Source organism: Nothobranchius furzeri, chromosome 1 (assembly GCF_043380555.1).
Source record: "Nothobranchius furzeri strain GRZ-AD chromosome 1, NfurGRZ-RIMD1, whole genome shotgun sequence".
NCBI classification, from domain to species: Eukaryota; Metazoa; Chordata; class Actinopteri; order Cyprinodontiformes; family Nothobranchiidae; genus Nothobranchius; species Nothobranchius furzeri.
The window spans coordinates 89,351,555-89,375,657 of record NC_091741.1 but is presented as its reverse complement, the minus strand read 5'-3'; the positions used below and the strand labels follow the sequence as shown (position 1 = coordinate 89,375,657).

At 40.8% G+C, this 24,103-nt stretch overlaps 2 protein-coding genes across 2 annotated transcripts in view; one reads left to right on the top strand and one right to left on the bottom strand.

Annotated features, from left to right (window-relative positions):
- The window catches only part of mid2 (midline 2), a 296,983-nt gene that overhangs the window by 3,406 nt on the left and 269,474 nt on the right, over window positions 1-24,103 (top strand). The gene's annotated exons all lie outside the window — the stretch shown is intronic.
- LOC139069912 (putative uncharacterized protein DDB_G0290521) lies at window positions 13,024-22,368 on the bottom strand. Its single transcript, XM_070551296.1, has 6 exons — window positions 22,291-22,368; window positions 18,171-18,215; window positions 17,444-17,488; window positions 16,697-16,741; window positions 14,526-14,570; window positions 13,024-13,394 (listed from the first exon to the last, which is right to left on the bottom strand). The coding sequence occupies exons 1-6, from the start codon at window positions 22,315-22,317 to the stop codon at window positions 13,164-13,166; spliced, it is 438 nt and encodes a 145-aa protein (XP_070407397.1). The 5' UTR covers window positions 22,318-22,368; the 3' UTR covers window positions 13,024-13,163.

Sequence of the window (24,103 nt, the reverse complement as noted above, 5' to 3'; positions counted from 1 at the left end):
TAATCGAGTACTCTAATAAATTACCCTTTTGTGTTTGTAAACCTTTATATCATATATTGATGAGCCAAGATGGCGCCGAGTATGGCTGCCTCGTCGCGAGCTCCACCAAGTTCCAACATTGCACGCTCCATACTGTACATTAATGCCACTGTTTTGCACATACCAACCTCTGTACATTTTACATCTTATTGTTTACTTTATTCATTTGTATACTTAGATTAGCCATTTTTATATTTTACTTGTTTTTACAAGCTGTATTTTTGCACAACTCTGTTGCTGTGAAGCTCGCACACAAGAATTTCACTCGCATGTACTGTACCAGTGTACCTGCACATGTGACGTGACAATAAAAGTGATTTGATATCAAATAGCATGTTATAATTATGAAATACCTCTTAAAATGAGCAAGCAATTGCCAGTTATTCAAGTTTTATTCAAAATTAGTTTGCATAACTTCAGCACTTCAACTTTACTTCACAGTAAACAAATGCCTGTGCAAAAAATAAGTAAACCTGAGCCGATTTTCCCCTCGTGCGAGAATCTGCTGGCCTGCAAGCCAGACAAAAACTAGGAGGATAACTGCTGAAGTAGCGCTGCGAGCGGCTGCGGCCCAAACAGAACCAGAACCGCTCACGGCGCAAACAGCTCGCTGGCTGTTTCCCTATTAACACACGTCCGTTTTAATTTCTACACTTTTTGTCTCACACTAACAAGGATTGCCAAAAGCATGTTTGCTGTGATTTTGTCAAATTATACTGATCACAAAACATTTATTTACTTTCTTTCGTTTTCCTCCGCCACTCATAAATACCCGTGTCCTCCTGCAGAAACCCCGAGGGACAACAGACATCAATAACACAATAAAAAGTCCGACGTGTTGTGTAAAAACTGCTATTTTTAGCACATTTTAAGTCCGACGTGTTGCTACCAGACGTACGGTGTGAGCTGAAACCGAGTGCTACAAACGAAAAAGTCGCAGAGTCCGCAGAATATATAGAAATACAGGCTAAAATGCATTATTTTGTAGAGGCTCAGAGTCCGCTTGCAGAAGTGACATTTACAGGTGCTGCAGCATCGAGGATGTGGTGTTGTGGTAGGCTAAATCCGTTTTACTGTATTTATACTGGACTACGTTTTCCGTCTTACGACGTGAAAGATGGTCCCACAACTTTGACTTTTTCTGTCTTTTTCGCACTCCACCGGGGTCCACGTTGTTAAGAGAAAGTTACTCGCATGTGCATTCAGTCCAGTGGGCATGTGCGTCACTTATTTCGGTCCAGGTGAAACATGACCCCGGGCGATTTCAAAGCCATGAATTAATTAAATATGAATTAAACGAAGCCTCGAGGCAGAGAATTTGACTCGAGGATTTTTTGTACTCGAATTATTCGAGGTACTCGAGGAATCGTTTCAGCTCTAATGGTATTGGCCACAGAATAAGTTCATGTTCAAACATAAATTTTAAAATCTTTGGATTTAAGTGAAAATGTGCAGATGCTGTACTATTCACTGGTCCATCTGATTATATCTCAATTTGCCAAAGATTCCTTGTGACTTAATGCTTTGTTTCTCCTCTAGCTCATCTCTTAAAGATCCCATAAGTAAAGCAAGGTGCTGTTTTTTTTAAATCACAATTTGCTCTCCTTCTCTTTTTTCCGTCAGTAGACTAATGAATTCCAGGTTAGGTATGTAGGAGCCATCATTGAGCTGCACCGTCTTCATTTTAGCCAGCTCAGTGGCTGCAGTTCATAGTAGCCTCCAGTTGACATCACGCTGGTTCATCCCTGGTCTCATCGGGAGTTTAATATTCAATTATGTGGGTCCTCAAGTTTAAGCTGTTTTGGATGGCTTATAGAAAATCCCCACCTATTGATGTATGGCCAAATAAGCTCACAGTTTGACCCAGAGGGCTGCAGGAAACAATTAGGCAGATGGCTTTTGGGAGGTTTTTTTTTTCTTTTGCTGATGTAACAAGACACTTGTAGTTTTATCTCATTAGAGCCATTTTCTGATGTAGGATGAGGACAACTTCAGACAATCAGTGCAAAGAACAGGATTCAAGTTAGGTTAATTCTTTTGTGATTAAGGTTGTATTACTGAACGTCTGAGTCAGACCAGTGGACAAAGGTAGGTAATGGCTTGGGTAAATGTATAGCATGGATTTAAATTTTTTTACGTGAGACAAAATATTTGTTACATGTGTAAAAAGTTCTTTCTTTTACAAAAAGTGATATTAAAAATGTTTTTGATGAAATCATGCTCCCTCTACTCCATAGCCCACTGGACTCCTCCAAAGGTTGGGATAAATCTGCGGTTTTGGAAACAAACTTTTGTTGCTATGATGCAGATAAGAGAATACAAAATGTTGAATATTTTTGACTAAGCAAAAAGTAAAAAAAAAAAAAAAAACAACTTTTATACTTCGTTCACTCACAATCCATGTACTGATCACTGCGTTGTACACGTTCCGCTGCGGTTTCTCACCAGTATCAGCTGATGGGGGGCTCTAGTTTCGTTGCGCCGTTTGTGTCAGCGGACACAGTAGGGTCGGGGCGGGGCATGACACTTAGCTTGACGGGTGGCTAAACAAAGCCTGGCGGGCCGCTATTAATTTTAATATTAAGTAATGCATTACTAATCAGAATCCCCTCCCAACCCAGACACCTTAAGGACACTTAACAGTTGAGAATAAAAATAGCAACCCTTTGTTTATTAATGCTTAATTATGCACTAAATAACTTAATAATGGGACCCTTATTGTAAAGTACTACCAAACTGTGCATACTTTGAGATTTTGACATTAAATTGGTCAAATGAAGACAAGTGGCTCATATAGGGCTGGCCGATATGACGATTTTAGACCGTTTTACGATCTACACATCTGACGGTCTGTCATTTTTGAGAGACCGTTTTATCACGATTCACAGCTCTGCTGTTGAATTTCTGCCTCTGAATGAAAAGGGAACTTACCTCAGGCGAATGACACGCCTTTGTTTGACCCTTAACCAATCAGAGTGAGTCATAGTATAGTGCCCCGCTTGTTTTCACCTGTGTGTGAACAAACATGGCTTCGGCCGCGGCTGAGCGACAACGAGGTTTTCGTTCCGAAGAGGAACGCAGGGTTTCCTTAGCGCGCGGCGCTAACAACTTAGCGACGTGACATGTCTCGGAGAAAGCGTGAAAACACGTTGGACGCTTCTTCTGAAGCAGGAAAATAACACCGCTTCTTAAGCAGAGCACAACGCCGCCTCCGCTCGTCCACCCTCTGCCGAGCCGGTGTCGGTACCGGACTGAGCTCGGTCACTGGGTCGTTGGAGCTGCCCCGTGACTGCCTGATGGAAAACCAGCAGGTTTCATCAGACTCGTAGTTTCTTGTTTTTGCTGGGACCCCCTGTATTTCACCGCTCCCTCCTGCAGTCTTCCCCTATTAACATTTAAAATGATTCTGTAAACTCCGTGTATCAATCGAAACAATCTCTGCCTCTGCCAGCTGCAGTAAATGTAGTCTCCAAATAATAAGTGGTGCATTCATCTGTGTATCTCCTTTGATCCGCGTTAGTGATATTTTCAGCACCAGAACAGTGAAGCAAAGATTCCTGAGTTTGTTAGTAATTTTATTTATTAGGTGCATCTAACCTGTTCTATTTTTCTCTGAAATGAGATCAAATCAGTGCTTCTATGGGTTGTCTCCAATCTGCACTGGAAAATTTTACTTTATTTAGAGACTTGTTGCAGAAAATATTCAGAATGCGCAGTTTTTTGCTACCACAAGCGATCTCTGGTCCAGCTGCACGTCAGAGCCTTATTTGAGCTTAACTATCCACTACATGAGCAACTGGGAGCTACATAGTATTTTGAACAAGTTAATGTTTGCACAACACGTTTGCAATTGACATGTTTGCACTTTAAATATGTTTACGATTTTAATTCATGTTAAGTAACTTGAAAAACGAGAAAAACTGATTTTTGTAATTGTTTCTCTCAGGGCTTTTATCATCTCTGGTGTGAGTTTAAAATATAAGTGTGTTAGCACTGTGCTGATTATCCCTAATATGAATAAATGTCTATTTATTCAATGTTTCTCTTCTTTAATACGCAATTGAAGTTATGCTATTCATGGATAAAAAAATCGTGATAAAATCGAAATCGTGATAAAATATTGGAAAAATCGTGATATTCTATTTTTGCCATATCGCCCAGCCCTAGGCTCATACGAACACATGATAACATGACCATACATTTAAAGCCCAATTTTAGATGAACACAATATTTATTCTAGGCTATGATGAGTGTTTGTGAGTCTCTAGACCTGAAAGCCCAAAGAAGGATGAAAAATGTTGATTGATAATAGAAAAAAGTCCTTCTGAATAACTTAAATGTTTGCTTTGACTCTGAATAAGTAAAATGTGCATATCTGTCATACTAATTTATTCTAGCCACTAAATGTTTTTCTCAAATTTCTAAAGATGTTTAGACATCATAGGAACCATGGTATCTAAACCATCCTGGAGGCTTGTTGCCGTCTGTCACAGAAGCTGTAAACATCACTGAATTAGATCAAGTGAAAAAAGATCTTATTGCTCCTGAAACAGATGGTTGCAAGTTTTATTATCATACCAGACTTTTACTTTATTAAGTGTGGTGTGTATTTAGGGAAATGGAGGGCCTCATATCTGTGCTGCACCCCATATCTGTGCTGCACCTCGGGCCCCATGACTAAGCCCAACTCTGGTAATAGAGCATATAGAAGAGACACATGTATTTAGCTTAAAGGTTGAACGGTGCTGTTGGAAAATGCTTACAGAGGAGCACGGTGACAGCTTCAATCTATCACCTTTTAGTTAATAACCACGACAGTGTGTCAAACTGTCATATTCAGTTGAGTCTAAAACGCAGAGGTCTCACTGTGTTGTGCTGACAAGCAAGACGCGGACAGCGACAGGCGGTCCAGCTTTCGCCCGGGTGAAGTGTTGCGAGAGCAGCTTCTCCACTGGCATCTCCCAGCAGATAAGAGTCCTCAGCAGTCAGGTATCTGGACCTCACTGGCAGGCTGCCTCTTGGCGGAAAGCTGGACCAAGCTGTCAGTCAGATTAGCGCCGTGAGCCTCGGGTGGGTAAGTAGTGGTTTGAAAGATCTACAAAACCCTTCACATAGAGTCCTATCTCTCTCTCTCTCTCTCTCTCTCTCTCTCTCTCTCTCTCTCTCTCTCTCTCTTTCTTTCTTTCTCTCTCTTTCTTTCTTTCTCTCTCTCTTTCTTTCTTTCTCTCTCTTTCTCTTTCTCTCTCTCTTTCTTTCTTTCTCTCTCTCTCTCTCTCTCTCTCTCTCTCTCTCTCTCTCTCTCTCTCTCTCTTTCTCTCTCTCATATATTCACAGTTTGCCTCTGAAGAATGAAAGGGGCAACATCAAGCTAACATCGCGGGAGGCTCTTTTCAGATAAACCCCTCCTTTGGGAGCTAGCTGTGTCCTTCATGCCCTTCATGCTCATGTGCCTGCAGTTAGGCTGAAACACACACACACACACACACACACACACACACACACACACACACACACACACACACACACACACACAATTGTATGTATATGCTTGTGTGGACCTCCATTGACTACTATTCATTTTAGTGACTCCACAATGCCTAACCCCTAACCATAACCAATGGGGCTCATTTCCTAACCTTGCCCTAAACTAACCTAAATTAAAAATTAATTCCCACCATACCTCTAAAACCAAGTTTTAGGCTGCTTAGCATTGTGTGGACCGGTCACACAGTGTGTCCCCACAATGTGGAAATATCCACATGTTACAGGTTAAAGGGGCCTTACGGACTATAAATTTTTATGCTCGCGATTGCCCCCTCAGGCCAAAAGCGTAACGTCAGCTTCAATAGTAGGCATTTCCTACGAGGCGCGCATCCCTGTGTTTGAACTCAGAAGATGCTCCTTGATGCCACAGATATGTGATGATTTAGCTTGTTTCTTTATTTTACTCCAGAATAAGAGATTAAATTATTACAAAAGCAGTTCAATATAGTTAAATTAGTCATTCACATGAGTATAACATGCTGTGGTTTGTGTGTGTGTGTGTGTGTGTGCGTGCGTGCGTGCGTGTGTGTGTGGTGTGTATGTGTGTTTGTGTGTGTGTGTGTGTGTGTGTGTGTGTGTGTGTGTGTGTGTGTGTGTGTGTGTGTGTGTGTGTGTTACACATATACGACTGCATGAGACAGCGTGGTTTAATCAAATCCATGCATCTTATATCTTGGTTGAACTAATGGTGAACAAAAATAACTTCTATTTCATAAATGACGTCTCATTAGTTTGAAATGTTTGCATTTAGCTTGTTATGTGACAGGTTAGAGCACAGTCTCATGTTACAGTTTTGTCATGAAGACACTGAGATATCTCACATGCTGATGGCATCTAAAATAATTATTATTTTTTCTCAAAATAAAGAATACTTTTAATCACAATGAAACCTAACATTCCATGCTGTAGTTCTTTTTTTAAACACAGAGCAGTTCTGTTTACCTGTTTTCCCGCTACGTTTCGTTTGCAGATGCTAACTCCCTCAGGCTGATGCTGATGGTGGCGTCACTTCCTTCTCCGTTTATCCGCGGGCAGCAGAGGATGTTTTCGCCCTCTACTGCCCGCACCCCCCTTTCCCACGATGCAGTCCCATGTGCGGTCCAACGTGTAAACTCCATCGTCTCTGTTCATGGTCCCACATCCACGTCTCCTTATCTCGATTGCTTCTTTTATCCATCTTTTGCATTTTTGTTGTTCGGTGTTTATGATCCTTGTGTTGTCCCAGTCCATTATATGGTTTTCTCTTATGCAGTGATCTGTTACGGCTGACTTCTTTATTGTGCTTTCTGCTTCTTCTTTTGCTGCTCATAAACACCGATCATTAGGATAACCCATTTTATTAGGAAAACCTGCGATATTCAATAACAGTGCTTAATATTGCGATATTGATATTACTCGCGATAAATGAACAAATACTAAAGTATGCAGTGTTGATGTCGTCTGGCGTGTGACGTCTGCCCTGGGTTCAAAGCAAACAAAAACTAATGCATGAATTCCATTACAACATACCATTTTTATTGAAAAAATATGCAGCTGCTCCTGCTACTGTATTAGCAACATAACAACAAACTGTATGCATGCAGTTTCTCAGTGATTTTAAAACATCACCACCACCATAAAACTTTTTCTGATGCTCCAAATACAGAAAAACATCCCTTACCAGGGTTTTTGAATAAATAAAAATATCAGAAAATAAGTTTAAATGTTAAATAATAGTTAACATCAACAGGGCTGCGCAGTGACGCAGTGGTTAGAGCTGTTGCCTTGCAGCAAGAAGGTCCTGGGTTCGATTCCCGGCCTGGGATCTTTCTGCATGGAGTTTGCATGTTCTCCCTGTGCATGCGTGGGTTTTCTCCGGGTACTCTGGCTTCCTCCCACAGTCCAAAAACATGACTGTTAGGTTGATTGGTCTGTCTAAATTGTCCCTAGGTGTGTGTGTGTGTGTGTGTGTGTGTGTGTGTGTGTGTGCATGATTGTTTGTCCTGTGTGTCTCTGTGTTGCCCTGCGATGGACTGGCTCTCTGTCCAGGGTGTACCCAGGTCCCCACAATGCGGCTCAAAAATTGAGGCCATTCCGGAAGTACCAAAAATTACAGTTCCACCCTCGTCCGCTGGGGGCTGGTGTCAGAAACAAGCAAATCCTCATTGACTCCCATGTTAAAAATACCATTTTCACAGCAGAAATAAACATGTTTACAGCCTGGTACCAAAACATGGTTTTTGTTTAAATTATCTAGTTTACACTCATGACAACTCTGAGGGGGGTGAATTTTTTTCTCACTCTTCTGTTTAAGTGTATTAAAAGCCTAAAATTCTGTATAATTAATGAGCATCAGACCCACGTGACCGCCGCCTCAGACCCACGTGACCACAAAGCTAGCTCCGTGGAAAGGCCTCAGTAGAGCCTCGGTCTGGCTTGGAAACTGTTCCGGGATTTTGAGTCTCTGTGTTTGTGTATTCTGTTTTGGATATTTTTTGTGCAATTGTTGGACACTCACAGAGAACAGTCGCTTCTGCCTTTTGCTCCCTTATCTGTATTTTTCCAAGGCTTTTTTTGTCCCGTCTGCCTACAGAGCGCTTCTCTGCATTCACTATTTTTCAGCATGGATTTAATTAATTGGTCATTCAACGCGATTGAAAAGATTTTTTCTACAATGAGGACGGAGGAGGGGCTCACACTTGTCCTCAAGGGAAACACGCAGCGGGATATATGTTTGATTCCTGGAAGAAGTGGAATGTCATCTGTCTCTCTCAGCTGTCCATTGAGGACGTCGAAGATATGTGGATATTTGGCTTGATGATCGCTGGATTTCTTCTGATTGGAGTGGGAGGATATCTGGCTTTCCATAAAATTGGGATGACGGGAGCGATTGGAGGGCGAACCGCAACCATGGACGGCACCGTCCGTGTGGATACCTCACAGACTGGGACATTGCTCGAGGTGAATCGCAAGCTGGACAATGTCTTAGCTGCGTTACCGGTGTTAGCGCGCAAGATTGATATCATCTCGGAAAGGGTCACCGGACGGTGTGGAGATGTTTAATCACTGAATTGGCTTCACTGGGGGACTTGAATGATCAATACAGACTTAAGGCAGAGAGGGAAAAATTATCTCTGCCTGACCCAAACAAAGTTCTGTTATCCAATCTGACGCCATAAGCAGCCTTGGAGTTGCATGCAATAACCCCCACGATGGAAGGAATGCAGACAAATGCTGTGAAACTCTATCTACCCACCCCCCCCCGCCTTCAGATTGTGGTCTCTAGCGAGGTCATTACATTGAAGGAACTCTCTGCTCTCTGTGCTTCCCCATGACCTCCCTCCCACCTGCGGATTCAGCTGGTTGAGCGCCACACAGGCAGCCCCCACTGAGGAAACCAGGATCCCAGCCCCTCCCTCCTACCTACCAGGTCTTATGTTGTGAACTGTGACGTTCGTGCTTACATGTCGGGTGTTTTTTGCATTAGAGTGCTACACCCTGCTGGTGTAACCCTGTTAATGCCTTTTTTTCTCCCTCCCCTGAACTTTCCTCATGTATTCCCTCATTCATCTACAAAAGGAGCGCCGTCATGGCTGGTCCCATGGTCTGCCTGTATCTGTCCTGTCTATATGTGTGTGTATAACCTTGGTCAGGTTGTACTATGGAGTCAAGTTCCTTTGCTCTGATCTGGAGCGCTGGCAATAAAATTCATTCTGATTCTGATTCTGAAATGACTTGCTGTGGCATTAATTGCACTAATAGAGCGTCCAAGGAGTCTCCACTTCATTTTTTTTCGGTAAGTAAAATTATATTTATGTATTTTAGGTCACTGCCGAGCTGAGCTTAGATTTTAACATGTTTAACCATGAAATTTAATGTAATTTAAATGTAATAGGGTAAACCCCAGTGCAATTAACATAATGCTGCACTTTAGAAAATGGGTTGAAATATAACATGTTGGTGGAGCTGGGTTCCGACTATCGGCCTGTGGAGCTCTCGGGAGACTGCTGTTTTCCACCCTTATCCCCTCCCCGCAGCCCGGTCCATCTCTGTCTGATCGCGGCTTCTGTTTGCTGCGCGGGCTGATGGCTGGTTCTCCCAGCAGCTCGGCGCATCTGTCTGATCGCGGCTTCTGTTAGCTGCGCGGGCTGACAGCTGGTTGTTATGGCAAGCCAAAACCGCCAAAATATGCCACTTCTCCCCGCATCTCTGTCTGATCGCTGCTTCTGTGTGCTGCGCAGGCTGACGGCTTGTGGAGCTCTGGGATGGAAACCTTTCCACCCGGTTCTCCCCAGCGGCAGCTCTGCGCATCTCAGATCGCAGCGGTGCTTGTCTGCTGTGCGGCTGCCGGCTTGTGGAGCTCTCGGAGACGTCTGTGTTCTACCCGGTTTTACCCAGCGGTCAGCCCGGCGTATCTCTGACTCAGAAGCTCTGGTGTTGTGCACAGTTAACTCTGGTTGTAGCTTGGTTGCTGCCTCCGTTAGCTTAGCTCCCACCTCCATTAGCTTTGGGTTAGCTTCAGGTTAGCTTGTAGCTAGTTCGACCGGGTGTCGTCAGTCAATCCCAGCCTTACAGCCCCACCGTCAGCTCCTCCTCTCTTCCCTTTTATGGGATTGTCTGGGCTTGACGGAACCTGTGACACAGTCAAAATGGCGGTGGTGGCCACCTCCCATTTTAGCAGAAAAACTTGTTATTGGAGCCTATGGAAACCCATTGTCCATATATTTATGTCGATGGGTGTACCCCACCTGATTGCCCGTAGACCGCTGGAGATAGCCCCCCCCCCCCGCGACCCTGCGTGGACAAGAGGGTTCAGGAAGTGGTTGGATGGATGGATGGATGGATGGATGGATGGATGGATCACTTAAATGCAACAGCAAATTCTCTCATTGCTACTGTACATTTTCTCCACTTATGTGGTTATGATATAAGGCTGTTGCTGCAATTGGAAAGTGAACTGTGCTGGGCCAAACAAGGAGAAAATTAAGATCTTTTGAGGGAAAGAGAAAAACAATTGTCTACCTTTCAGAAGAGGAACTGGCAAAAAAACTACATGGAAAATATGTGAAAACATTTGTTTTTAACCCCAAATTGAACAAGTTTACCTAGATCTTAAAAAGCAGCTCAGATGATGAAACTGCAACTATGATTCTGATAACAAGCTAACAAATTGAACTAGCTCCTCTAAGACAACCGGCTAGCAGAGCTTCTGACACAGTTTATGTGCAGCAGCAAATCAACTATCCTGATTAACAAGGTTATAAAAGCTCATGAATGAAAAATCACTTTGATGTGTGGGGGAACTTTTCCAGGCCCTCTTTAGCAGGGTGGGACTGGGAGGAGAGTGCTGTAGCCTTTTAGCTGGAAGCTAACCGGAGCCTGGTAGAACACTAGCGACATGAAGGTGGGTTGGTTCACCGGCACGTGTCGGAGTCAGCCCGGTAAAAATGATTAACGACACCGAGCGGACTCACGTTCACGTTTGAAAGCAGCGCTGATTCCAGAAACATCAGCACAAAGTGCGTTCGTTGCTCTGAGCCAGCATGACGAACAAGGGAACGGAGCAGCAAATGTTCGGGTGTTGCTTTCCATCCTAAGGGTCCACGTAGGGGGCGGGCGTATTATGTGAACGGACCCATCTGATTGGCCGCATATCAGAAGGGCTACATTTGATTGGTCAAATAATAATTCCGCGTAAAAAACAGAGCTGGTTTACAAAAAGTTGATGTATGACATGGATGGAAATGTTGAACCAAACATTTATCGCCATTGTTGACGTGCTTTGCGATGGGCCTATCGCACGTCCTGTTATCACGATGACGATAATTTTTTAATATATTGTGTAGCCCTAATATATATATATATATATATATATATATATATATATATATGAAAGCGGGTTCAGACAATGGATGGATGGATGGACACACACACACACACACACACACATACGTGTTTTCATGACATATCAGTACCTATGACAAAAAGGTGACAAATGGGAACGTGCCTTTCCGAAGGGCCTACAGGCATGGGAATCACAAAAAGTTTGACCCATGCTTCCAGGAACACGCCCATCTGTTGAGATTTTGGCTAGGGCAAAATTTTGGTCAAACCTGAATTTAATGCTACTTGTGAGGACACTGTCAGGTTTATGTGACTTATGAGTACCATAAGGTCACACACTGATATTTCATGTTTAGGTGAATTGTGAAGCCCATGGCTACACACACAATTTTCAGGTATACATGACTTATAAGGACCTGGTAAGGCTAGCATCTGTATTTTCAGCTTGGTTCTTGTTACAGGTTTTTGAAATTACAATATAATAGGCATAGATGTACAATAGTAACGATGACCAGTCAGGTAACTTCTGACTGAAATATCAGACATTCATGGGTTAATACAACACAGTAAATCTGAGCTGTATAGAGACTTAAAAAGAGACATAGCTCAAAAATGTGGTCAGTCTACTTTTTAAGTCTTAATATTGTATTGCATTAACTCATTTTGCGGTGAATGTTTATGTGAGTAAAAACATGGAACATTATCTGCCTCTCTAATTTTTATTACAAAATGCACCCATAAACAGATTTATGAGTAAGAACAACGCAATGCGGAGACCTGCAATACTGAAATAACTGTGAGAGTAACAAACTATATCCTTTGCTTGTTTAAACTGAAAACCGCATGAACTTATGATGGCAAAAACCAGGAGAAAGGACTGAGTAACTTGGTCATTTGTAACCCAAAAGACAAAGTCAAAAATGTAAAAAAATAAAATGAAAATAAAGTTAATTTTAACTGATGCAGCATTCCTGAACCTGCATTTTATAATTTTATTTATTCATCTTTCGTTTTAATGTTATGATCCTGTTGTGGATGTAATACTTTATGGCAACCCAGTCTCTGCCTTTCAGAGCTGCCGGCTCTGCTTGGATGCAGGAGTCACATTCCTTTTTGTCAGGTACTTTGCAGCTTGTTATGAAATGAAGCAAGTGCCGCTCAACAGCCTTGACTTCATCATCTGTCCACTTGCACCTCGCCTTCCCAGCTGTCATAAATGGAAACAAAAAAATATCTTAATGCGAATGTAATATAAAAGAGAAAATATTCTAGTCTATAATGTGAATACAAAATGTTCTTAAACCTTAGTTTCTAATGGAGCACTTGAAAGGAGCAATAAGCACAATTCATCACAAAATGGCTAAGTGAAGAATTAGAGATGTAATTTCATCTGGAGTACAGCATGAAGTCACAATCCCCCTCTCTGTGTTGATCTCCAGCCATAGACTTCGGTTTGGTTTAGAGGCAGTGCACAACAGCACACCTAGCAATCCAATCCAATCCAATCCAATCCAATTTTATTTATAGAGCGCATTTAAAAACAGCATGTCAGCTGACCAAAGCACTGCACACAGTTAAACCTAAAAAAGCAGTGAAAAGATATTGCTTAATGCTCCTTTAAGGATGCTTGGGATAAACCATTTGAAGTGCTGTGTTCTGCTGGGAATCAAAGAAGATTAAACGGATTATGATAAAAGCTCTTAATAGTGTCATGCCTGAAAAGAATAAAGATATCTATTGATAACAAGTATATTCACTTAAAACATTTTGTATATGGGTAACTTTGCCCTTTCTTGGTGCAGTGTTGCTGATGTTTTTGCGGTCCAGGGTGGTTGAGGCAGAAGTGCCTTCCATATTGTCCAGGGTGGTTGAGGCAGAAGTGCCCTCCAAATTGTCCAGGGTGGTTGAGGCAGAAGTGCCCTCCATAATGTCCAGGGAAGCTGAGTAAAGTGTCTGGCTTTGGTTCCCAGATTTCTTGGTTCTTGAGCCTTTGAAAAGTAACAGTGAAATATGAGAACTAATGCATGCAATAGGTTTGTTTGCTTTTTTGTTTGCATTGTAGGCAAAGTCAGAATTGGGCAGTGTGTAATTTTACATTTGATATGAATATTTTACATGTGAACATAATCTACTAATAATACTCATCAATACTCAGGCATCTCCCTACAAACACATTACTTGCATGCACTACCTCTCAAATTGTGTGCCTAATCTCACAGAAGTGGACCTCCTAATCCTTATATTTAATATTTGCCTTTGTATTAATTATTTATGCATTTTGCCAGACTTCAAGGTATCTAGATCTCTTAGTACCATATTAATGAATGGTGTCTACCATTCTTTCTATTTTATACACTGCTGTACCTTAAGCCCATCTAAAATGACTATCAGGAACCTAATAACTGTCTCCAGTCTCATAACTTAAAGATATTAACACACACTGGGCAAGTCAAGATACCTTTGTGTTGTTGAGGGTCATTAACTACAGATCATACTTGTTTCAGTGAATATTATTCACAGAAGAATCTGAGTTCCTTATATCAGACTGTATAGAAACTATTTACACTGTACAGTTCTGCTACCTAACAATATGAGGACAGTGTAACACACACACTACAGTTGTTGGTCCAACCATATGAGGACGTATTCTGAAACACACACATCTCCTTCACAGCTTGAAACAATATGAGGACATGACGACTGAATACATGTAGAGTTCATGTTCCTGACTTCTAACATCTCCTGCTGTTGTCAATAAAAGCTCTAAACCCAACACTGATGTAAAGCCATCTATTTCCCCAGAAATCCAATCATATTAACTGATCAGCTTCAGGTTAAATGGACAAAAACATGTGTAAAAAGACAAAAATATTAAATTTAGTCAGAATAAAGATCAAGCAAATGCTTAAAGGGAAAGTTTGGACTAACAAATGGTATAGATAATTTCTTTCTCCTAATGCAAATGTTGATTTGGGGAAACTTTCAATGAAACTGATTGTTTTAATACAATCAAAGTGCATTTCATTTATGCACTAGGCCCAACTGACTCATCTACTTGATTCCAAACACAAAAATTAATGTGTGACCTGTTGGAAGAATGAAGTAGATTTTTCACTCACTTCTTGGTCTGTAGGAGTTTGGGACATGGTCTCAACACTTGGTGTCTGAAACAAAAGACAACAATGTAAATCCTGACTAGTTGATTAACTACAGATCATACTTGTTTCAGTGAATATAATTCACAGAAGAATCTGAGTTCCTTATATCAGACTGTATAGAAACTATTAACACTGTACAGTTCTGCTACCCAACAATATGAGGACAGTGTAACACACACACTACAGTTGTTGGTCCAATCATATGAGGACGTATTCTGAAACACACATCTCCTTCACAGCTTGAAACAATATGAGGACATGACGACTGAACACATGTAGAGTTCATGTTCCTTACTTCTAGCTTCTCCTGCTGTTGTCAATAAAAGCTCTAAACCCAACACTGACGTAAAGCCATCTATTTCCCCAGAAATCCAATCATATTTACTGATCAGCTTCAGGTTAAATGGACAAAAACATGTGTAAAAAGACAAAAATATTAAATTTAGTCGGAATAAAGATCAAGCAAACGCTTAAAGGGAAAGTTTGGACTAACAAATGGTATAGATAATTTCTTTCTCCTAATGCTAATGTTGATTTGGGGAAACTTTCAATCAAACTGATTGTTTTAAAACAATCAAAGTGCATTTCATTTATGCACTAGGCCCAACTGACTCATATACTTGATTTCAAACACAAAAATTAATGTGTGACCTGTTAGAAGAATTAAATGGATTTTTCACTCACTTCTTGGTCTGTAGGAGGTTGGGACATGGTCTCAACACTTGGTGTCTGAAACAAAAGACAACAATGTAAATCCTGACTAGTTCATTAACTACAGATCATACTTGTTTCAGTGAATATAATTCACAGAAGAATCTGAGTTCCTCATATCAGACTGTATAGAAACTATTAACACTGTACAGTTCTGCTACCCAACAATATGAGGACAGTGTAACACACACACTACAGTTGTTGGTCCAACCATATGAGGACGTATTCTGAAACACACACATCTCCTTCACAGCTTGAAACCATATGAGGACATGACGACTGAACACATGTAAAGTTCATGTTCATGACTTCTAACATCTGCTGTTGTCAATAAAAGCTCTAATCCCAACACTGATGTAAAGCCATCTATTTCCCCAGAAATCCAATCATATTAACTGATCAGCTTCAGGTTAAATGGACAAAAACATGTGTAAAAGGACAAAAATATTAAACTTAGTCAGAACAAATATCAAGCAAATGCTTAAAGGGAAAGTTTGGACTAACAAATGGTATAGACAATTTCTTTCTCCTAATGCTAATGTTGATTTGGGGAAACTTTCACTCAAACTGATTGTTTTAAAACAATCAAAGTGCATTTCATTTATGCACTAGGCCCAACTGACTCATATACTCGATTTCAAATACAAAAACTAATGTGTGACCTGTTGGAGGAATGAAGTGAATTTTCACTCACTTCTTGGTCTGTAGGAGGTTGGGACATGGTCTCAACACTTGGTGTCTGAAACAAAAGACAACAATGTAAATCCTGACTAGTTCATTAGCTACAGATCATACTTGTTTCAGTGAACATTATTCACAGAAGAATCTGAGTTCCTTATATCAGACTGTATAGAAACTAATAAAACTGTACAGTTCTGCTACCCAACAATATGAGGACAGTGTAACACACACACACTACAGTTGTTGGTCCAACCATATGAGGATGTATTCTGAAACACACACATCTCCTTTACAGCTTGAATCAATATGAGGACATGACGACTGAACACATGTAGAGTTCATGTTCCTGACTTCTAGCTTCTCCTGCTGTTGTCAATAAAAGCTCTAAACCCAACACTGATGTAAAGCCATCTATTTCCCCAAAAATCCAATCATATTAACTGATCAGCTTCAGGTTAAATGGACAAAAACATGTGTAAAAAGTCAAAAATATTAAATTTAGTCAGAATAAAGATCAAGCAAATGCTTAAAGGGAAAGTTTGGACTAACAAATGGTATAGATAATTTCTTTCTCCTAATGCAAATGTTGATTTGGGGAAACTTTCAATCAAACTGATTGTTTTAATACAATCAAAGTGCATTTCATTTATGCACTAGGCCCAACTGACTCATATACTTGATTCCAAACACAAAAATTAATGTGTGACCTGTTGGAAGAATGAAGTGGATTTTTCACTCACTTCTTGGTCTGTAGGAGTTTGGGACATGGTCTCAACACTTGGTGTCTGCAACAAAAGACAACAATATAATGTCAGAAACATTCTGTACTATGAATCCTGACTAGTTCATTAACTACAGATAATACTTGTTTCAGTGAATATTATTCACAGAAGAATCTGAGTTCCTTATATCAGACTGTATAGAAACTATTAACACTGTACAGTTCTGCTACCCAACAATATGAGGACAGTGTAACACACACACTACAGTTGTTGGTCCAACCATATGAGGACGTATTCTGAAACACACATCTCCTTCACAGCTTGAAACCATATCAGGACATGACGACTGAACACATGTAGAGTTCATGTTCCTGACTTCTAGCTTCTCCTGCTGTTGTCAATAAAAGCTCTAAACCCAACACTGATGTAAAGCCATCTATTTCCCCAGAAATCCAATCATGTTAACTGATCAGCTTCAGGTTAAATGGACAAAAACATGTGTAAAAAGACAAAAATATTAAATTTAGTCAGAATAAAGATCAAGCAAACGCTTAAAGGGAAAGTTTGAACTAACAAATGGTATAGATAATTTCTTTCTCCTAATGCAAATGTTGATTTGGGGAAACTTTCAATCAAACTGATTGTTTTAAAACAATCAAAGTGCATTTCATTTATGCACTAGGCCCAACTGACTCATATACTTGATTTCAAATACAAAAAATAATGTGTGACCTGTTGGAAGAATGAAATGGATTTTTCACTCACTTCTTGGTCTGTAGGAGGTTGGGACATGGTCTCAACACTTGGTGTCTGAAACAAAAGACAACAATGTAAATCCTGACTAGTTCATTAGCTACAGATCATACTTGTTTCAGTGAACATTATTCACAGAAGAATCTGAGTTCCTTATATCAGACTGTATAGAAACTAATAACACTGTACAGTTCTGCTACCCAACAATATGAGGACAGTGTAACACACACACACTACAGTTGTTGGTCCAACCATATGAGGATGTATTCTGAAACACACACATCTCCTTTACAGCTTGAATAATTATGAGGACATGACAACTGAACACATGTAGAGTTCATGTTCCTGACTTCTAGCTTCTCCTGCTGTTGTCAATAAAAGCTCTAAACCCAACACTGACATAAAGCCATCTATTTCCCCAGAAATCCAATCATATTAACTGATCAGCTTCAGGTTAAATGGACAAAAACATGTGTAAAAGGACAAAAATATTAAATTTAGTTAGAATAAAGATCAAGCAAATGCTTAAAGGGAAAGTTTGGACTAACAAATGGTATAGACAATTTCTTTCTCCTAATGCTAATGTTGATTTGGGGAAACTTTCACTCAAACTGATTGTTTTAACACAATCAAAGTGCATTTCATTTATGCACTAGGCCCAACTGACTCATATACTTTATTTCAAATACAAAAATTAATGTGTGACCTGTTGGAAGAATGAAGTGAATTTTTCACTCACTTCTTGGTCTGTAGGAGGTTGGGACATGGTCTCAACACTTGGTGTCTGAAACAAAAGACAACAATGTAAATCCTGACTAGTTCATTAGCTACAGATCATTCTTATTTCAGTGAATATAATTCACAGAAGAATCTGAGTTCCTTATATCAGACTGTATAGAAACTATTAACACTGTACAGTTCTGCTACCCAACAATATGAGGACAGTGTAACACACACACTACAGTTGTTGGTCCAACCATATGAGGACGTATTCTCAAACACACACATCTCCTTCACAGCTTGAAACAATATGAGGACATGACGACTGAACACATGTAAAGTTCATGTTCCAGACTTCTAACATCTGCTGTTGTCAATTAAAGCTCTAAACCCAACACTCATGTAAAGCCATCTATTTCCCCAGAAATCCAATCATGTAAACTGATCAGCTTCAGGTTAAATGGACAAAAACATGTGTAAAAGGGCAAAAATATTAAATTTAGACAGAATAAAGATCAAGCAAAAACTTAAAGGGGAAGTTTGGACTAACAAATGGTATAGACAATTTCTTTCTCTTAATGCTTTTGTTGATTTGGGGAAACTTTCACTCAAACTGATTGTTTTAATACAATCAAAGTGCATTTCATTCATGCACTAGGCCCAACTGACTCATATACTTGATTCCAAATACAAAAAATAATGTGTGACCTGTTGGAAGAATGAAGATCTATTGAGTTGTAAGTGATCTGAACGTTTCATGATGATAGCCCCAAGCACAATTTCACATTATTCTGGGTCCAGTTCACTGAAAAAATCTTCAATCAGGCTGAAAAATCACAGGAAAGCAGAATCTATTGAGTTATAAGTGATTCCAACGTTTCATGATGATAGCTCAGTCCTAATGGGGTCAAATGATGTCATAAATGTCACCGGATCACTTCTGCCTTAAAGGCCTGCTTACAAAAACAGCTTTGGGGGCTTATAACTTGGCTTCTGAATGTCCTAGAGAGGTCAGCTTGGTTTTAAATTACTCCAATTAACAGCCCCTATTAGCTCTTATGGTTTTAAAATGGGACACAGAATTATGTTGCACCAAGCACAATTTCACATATTTTTGGTTGCATATCTGTGATACAAGCTCCAATCTGTCTGAAATTAACATATGTTGGACATGTGAGGTCAAGGAGCATATCAGTTGCAAGTCTGTAGGTTGAAGAGAACCCTGTTTTTCAGCTGAAATCCATCATTTTTTCTGACCTCTGACCCAGAACAGCACCAGAACAATGAGCTACGGCTACCAAACTGCCTGGGCTAGCTCGGGGTGATGGCGGCGTGCCAAATCGACGTTTGTTTGGTGAAAATCGGTTGAGAAATGCCACTTTGCCGAGCACATGGCAAAAAAGGCGGGAAAAGTGCCATCCGGCCCCAAACGGACGCTTAACACGATGCGACCGACACAAATTTGAAATCTATGGTTCGGACCAGCACTGGGGTAAAACAAAAAAATTTTCGTGAACCTCGGATCAACGATGGCCGAACGGCAGCCAAAAAGGGGCTCAAATCTTGGCCAGGCTTCATTTGGGGCCTAGGGTTTTGTCCGTTGCTTTTAATTAATTAAAAATAGTTTATTTCTACGTAGGGACATGAAATTCACATATGTTGTAAAGAAGGACATGCCAAATCATAATTTCTAAAATGCGTCACGCTACGTCGCTCACTGACCGAGTTCGGCCACTAGTGGGCGCAGTCAAAAAAAATTTCACTCTCTGGTTCGGAAGTCCGGTACGAGAGCAAAAATCTACTCGCCTTTTTGATAGCCCTCACGGCGCTAGAATTGCACCATTGCAAACTTGCAAAAATTGCGCGCTTTGGGGGGCTATATCTCCGGAACCACAAAATATTTTGCCACCAAATCACCTCGGGTGGACTAGTGCTTGGCCCCCGAACCACATATCCGAAGATGGCGCCGCTGGCACCAGCAGAACTTTTTTTTTCCACTTTGTAACAGCAAAACACAAGTCCTCTTTGAGGCGTTACGTCTCAGAGGACATTTTTTGGCCTAACTCTGAAGCGACTTTTTTTTCTTTTCAATTTTGACAGCGGATTATGATTGCTTGGCACCACGGGGACCACCTCTCCAAAAACGGGACGGATTGGGCGTTTGCTTGAGGAGCTGTGGCCAAAAAAGAGCGTGACCTCTGGCGACCTAGGGTTCAGAAAAGCACCGGAACAACGAGCTACGGCTACCAAACTGCCTGGGCTAGCTCGGGGTGACGGCGGCATGCCAAATCAATGTTTGTTTTGTTAAAATCGGTTGAGAAATGCCACTTTGCCGAGCACATGACAAAAAAGGAGGGAACACTGCCGTCCGGCCCCAAACGGACGCTTTACACGATGCGACCGGCACAAATTCAAAATCTGAGGTTCGGGCTAGTGGTGGGATGCACCAGAAGAATTTTCGGGTGCCTCGGACCAACGTGGGCTGAATGGCGGACGAAAAGGGTCTCAAGTGGCAGAAGGCCGCAAACAAAGCCTGAGCTAAATTTTAACACTTTCGGGCCGCCGTTTGAATTCAGTCAGGCGTAGCCGCACGAAATTTTTTGTGGTGCATCCCGGCTACCATCTCATCGACACACGTCGAAATTGCGGCCGTCGGACCTTTTCGAGGGCCCTTTCGGGACGCATTTCCAAGTAGAAATCGTCAGGTAGTGTCCGGTTACACCTTTGTGGGCTTATAACTTGGCTTCAGAATATCCTAGAGGTCAGGTTGATTTTAAAATACTCCAATTAATGGTCTATATCTGGAACAGAAGGAATGGAGTCATTACCACTTATGGGTTTTAAATGGCACCCAGAATTATGTCGCACAAACCACAATTTCACATATTTCTGGGTCCAGTTCTCTGAAAAAAGCTTCAATCAGGCTGAAACATCACAGGAAGGTAGAATCTATTGAGTTAGAAGTGATTCCAACGGTTCATGATGATAGCTCATTCCTAATGGGGTCAAATGATGTCACAAAGGTCATCGGATCACTTGTTCTTTAAAGGCGTGGTTCCTAACACACATTTGCGGGCTTATAACTTTTCTTCTGAATGTCCTAGAGAGCTCAGATCTGGTTTTTAAATGGCACCCAGAATTATGTCGCACAAAGCCCAATTTCACATATTTCTGGGTCCATTTGTGTGAAAACAAGGTCCAATCAGGCTGAAACATCACGTGAAAGTATAATCTATGGAGTTGTAAGTGATCTGAACGTTTCATGATGATAGCACATTCCTAAGGGGGTCAAACCATGTCCCAAAGGTCACCGGGCGTGGTGTCACTTGAAGGCCGGTTTCCAAAAACAGCTTTGGTGGCTCATAACTTTTCTTCCGATTTTTCACTCACTTCTTGGTCTGTAGGAGTTTGGGACATGGTCTCAACACTTGGTGTCTGCAACAAAAGACAACAATATAATGTCAGAAACATTCTGTACTATGAATCCTGACTAGTTCATTAACTACAGATCATACTTGTTTCAGTGAATATTATTCACAGAAGAATCTGAGTTCCTTATATCAGACTGTATAGAAACTATTAACACTGTACAGTTCTGCTACCCAACAATATGAGGACAGTGTAACACACACACTACAGTTGTTGGTCCAACCATATGAGGACGTATTCTGAAACACACACATCTCCTTCACAGCTTGAAACAATATGAGGACATGACGACTGAACACATGTAGTGTTCATGTTCCTGACTTCTAGCTTCTCCTGCTGTTGTCAATAAAAGCTCTAAACCCAACACTGATGTAAAGCCATCTATTTCCCCAGAAATCCAATCATATTAACTGATCAGCTTCAGGTTAAATGGACAAAAACATGTGTAAAAGGACAAAAATATTAAATTTAGTTAGAATAAAGATCAAGCAAATGCTTAAAGGGAAAGTTTGGACTAACAAATGGTATAGACAATTTCTTTCTCCTAATGCTAATGTTGATTTGGGGAAACTTTCACTCAAACTGATTGTTTTAACACAATCAAAGTGCATTTCATTTATGCACTAGGCCCAACTGACTCATATACTTTATTTCAAATACAAAAATTAATGTGTGACCTGTTGGAAGAATGAAGTGAATTTTTCACTCACTTCTTGGTCTGTAGGAGGTTGGGACATGGTCTCAACACTTGGTGTCTGAAACAAAAGACAACAATGTAAATCCTGACTAGTTCATTAGCTACAGATCATTCTTATTTCAGTGAATATAATTCACAGAAGAATCTGAGTTCCTTATATCAGACTGTATAGAAACTATTAACACTGTACAGTTCTGCTACCCAACAATATGAGGACAGTGTAACACACACACTACAGTTGTTGGTCCAACCATATGAGGACGTATTCTGAAACACACACATCTCCTTCACAGCTTGAAACAATATGAGGACATGACGACTGAACACATGTAAAGTTCATGTTCCTGACTTCTAACATCTGCTGTTGTCAATAAAAGCTCTAAACCCAACACTCATGTAAAGCCATCTATTTCCCCAGAAATCCAATCATGTAAACTGATCAGCTTCAGGTTAAATGGACAAAAACATGTGTAAAAGGGCAAAAATATTAAATTTAGACAGAATAAAGATCAAGCAAATGCTTAAAGGGGAAGTTTGGACTAACAAATGGTATAGACAATTTCTTTCTCTTAATGCTTTTGTTGATTTGGGGAAACTTTCACTCAAACTGATTGTTTTAATACAATCAAAGTGCATTTCATTCATGCACTAGGCCCAACTGACTCATATACTTGATTCCAAATACAAAAAATAATGTGTGACCTGTTGGAAGAATGAAGATCTATTGAGTTGTAAGTGATCTGAACGTTTCATGATGATAGCCCCAAGCACAATTTCACATTATTCTGGGTCCAGTTCACTGAAAAAATCTTCAATCAGGCTGAAAAATCACAGGAAAGCAGAATCTATTGAGTTATAAGTGATTCCAACGTTTCATGATGATAGCTCAGTCCTAATGGGGTCAAATGATGTCATAAATGTCACCGGATCACTTCTGCCTTAAAGGCCTGCTTACAAAAACAGCTTTGGGGGCTTATAACTTGGCTTCTGAATGTCCTAGAGAGGTCAGCTTGGTTTTAAATTACTCCAATTAACAGCCCCTATTAGCTCTTATGGTTTTAAAATGGGACACAGAATTATGTTGCACCAAGCACAATTTCACATATTTCTGGTTGCATATCTGTGATACAAGCTCCAATCTGTCTGAAATTAACATATGTTGGACATGTGAGGTCAAGGAGCATATCAGTTGCAAGTCTGTAGGTTGAAGAGAACCCTGTTTTTCAGCTGAAATCCATCATTTTTTCTGACCTCTGACCCAGAACAGCACCAGAACAATGAGCTACGGCTACCAAACTGCCTGGGCTAGCTCGGGGTGATGGCGGCGTGCCAAATCGACGTTTGTTTGGTGAAAATCGGTTGAGAAATGCCACTGGCACCAGCAGAACTTTTTTTTTCCACTTTGTAACAGCAAAACACAAGTCCTCTTTGAGGCGTTACGTCTCAGAGGACATTTTTTGGCCTAACTCTGAAGCGACTAGCTCGGGGTGACGGCGGCATGCCAAATCAATGTTTCTTTTGTTAAAATCGGTTGAGAAATGCCACTTTGCCGAGCACATGGCAAAAAAGGCGGGAAAAGTGCCATCCGGCCCCAAACGGACGCTTAACACGATGCGACCGACACAAATTTGAAATCTATGGTTCGGACCAGCACTGGGGTAAAACAAAAAAATTTTCGTGAGCCTCGGATCAACGATGGCCGAACGGCAGCCAAAAAGGGGCTCAAATCTTGGCCAGGCTTCATTTGGGGCCTAGGGTTTTGTCCGTTGCTTTTAATTAATTAAAAATAGTTTATTTCTACGTAGGGACATGAAATTCACATATGT

Coding starts and splice junctions, on each gene's coding strand:
- LOC139069912 (XM_070551296.1), bottom strand. CDS start 22,317: ATGTCCCAACCTCCTACAGACCAAGAA. Junction 18,216..22,290: donor AACCTCCTACAGACCAAGAA/GTGAGTGAAAAA, acceptor CTTTTGTTTCAG/ACACCAAGTGTTGAGACCAT. Junction 13,395..14,525: donor AAACTCCTACAGACCAAGAA/GTGAGTGAAAAA, acceptor TACTTTTCAAAG/GCTCAAGAACCAAGAAATCT.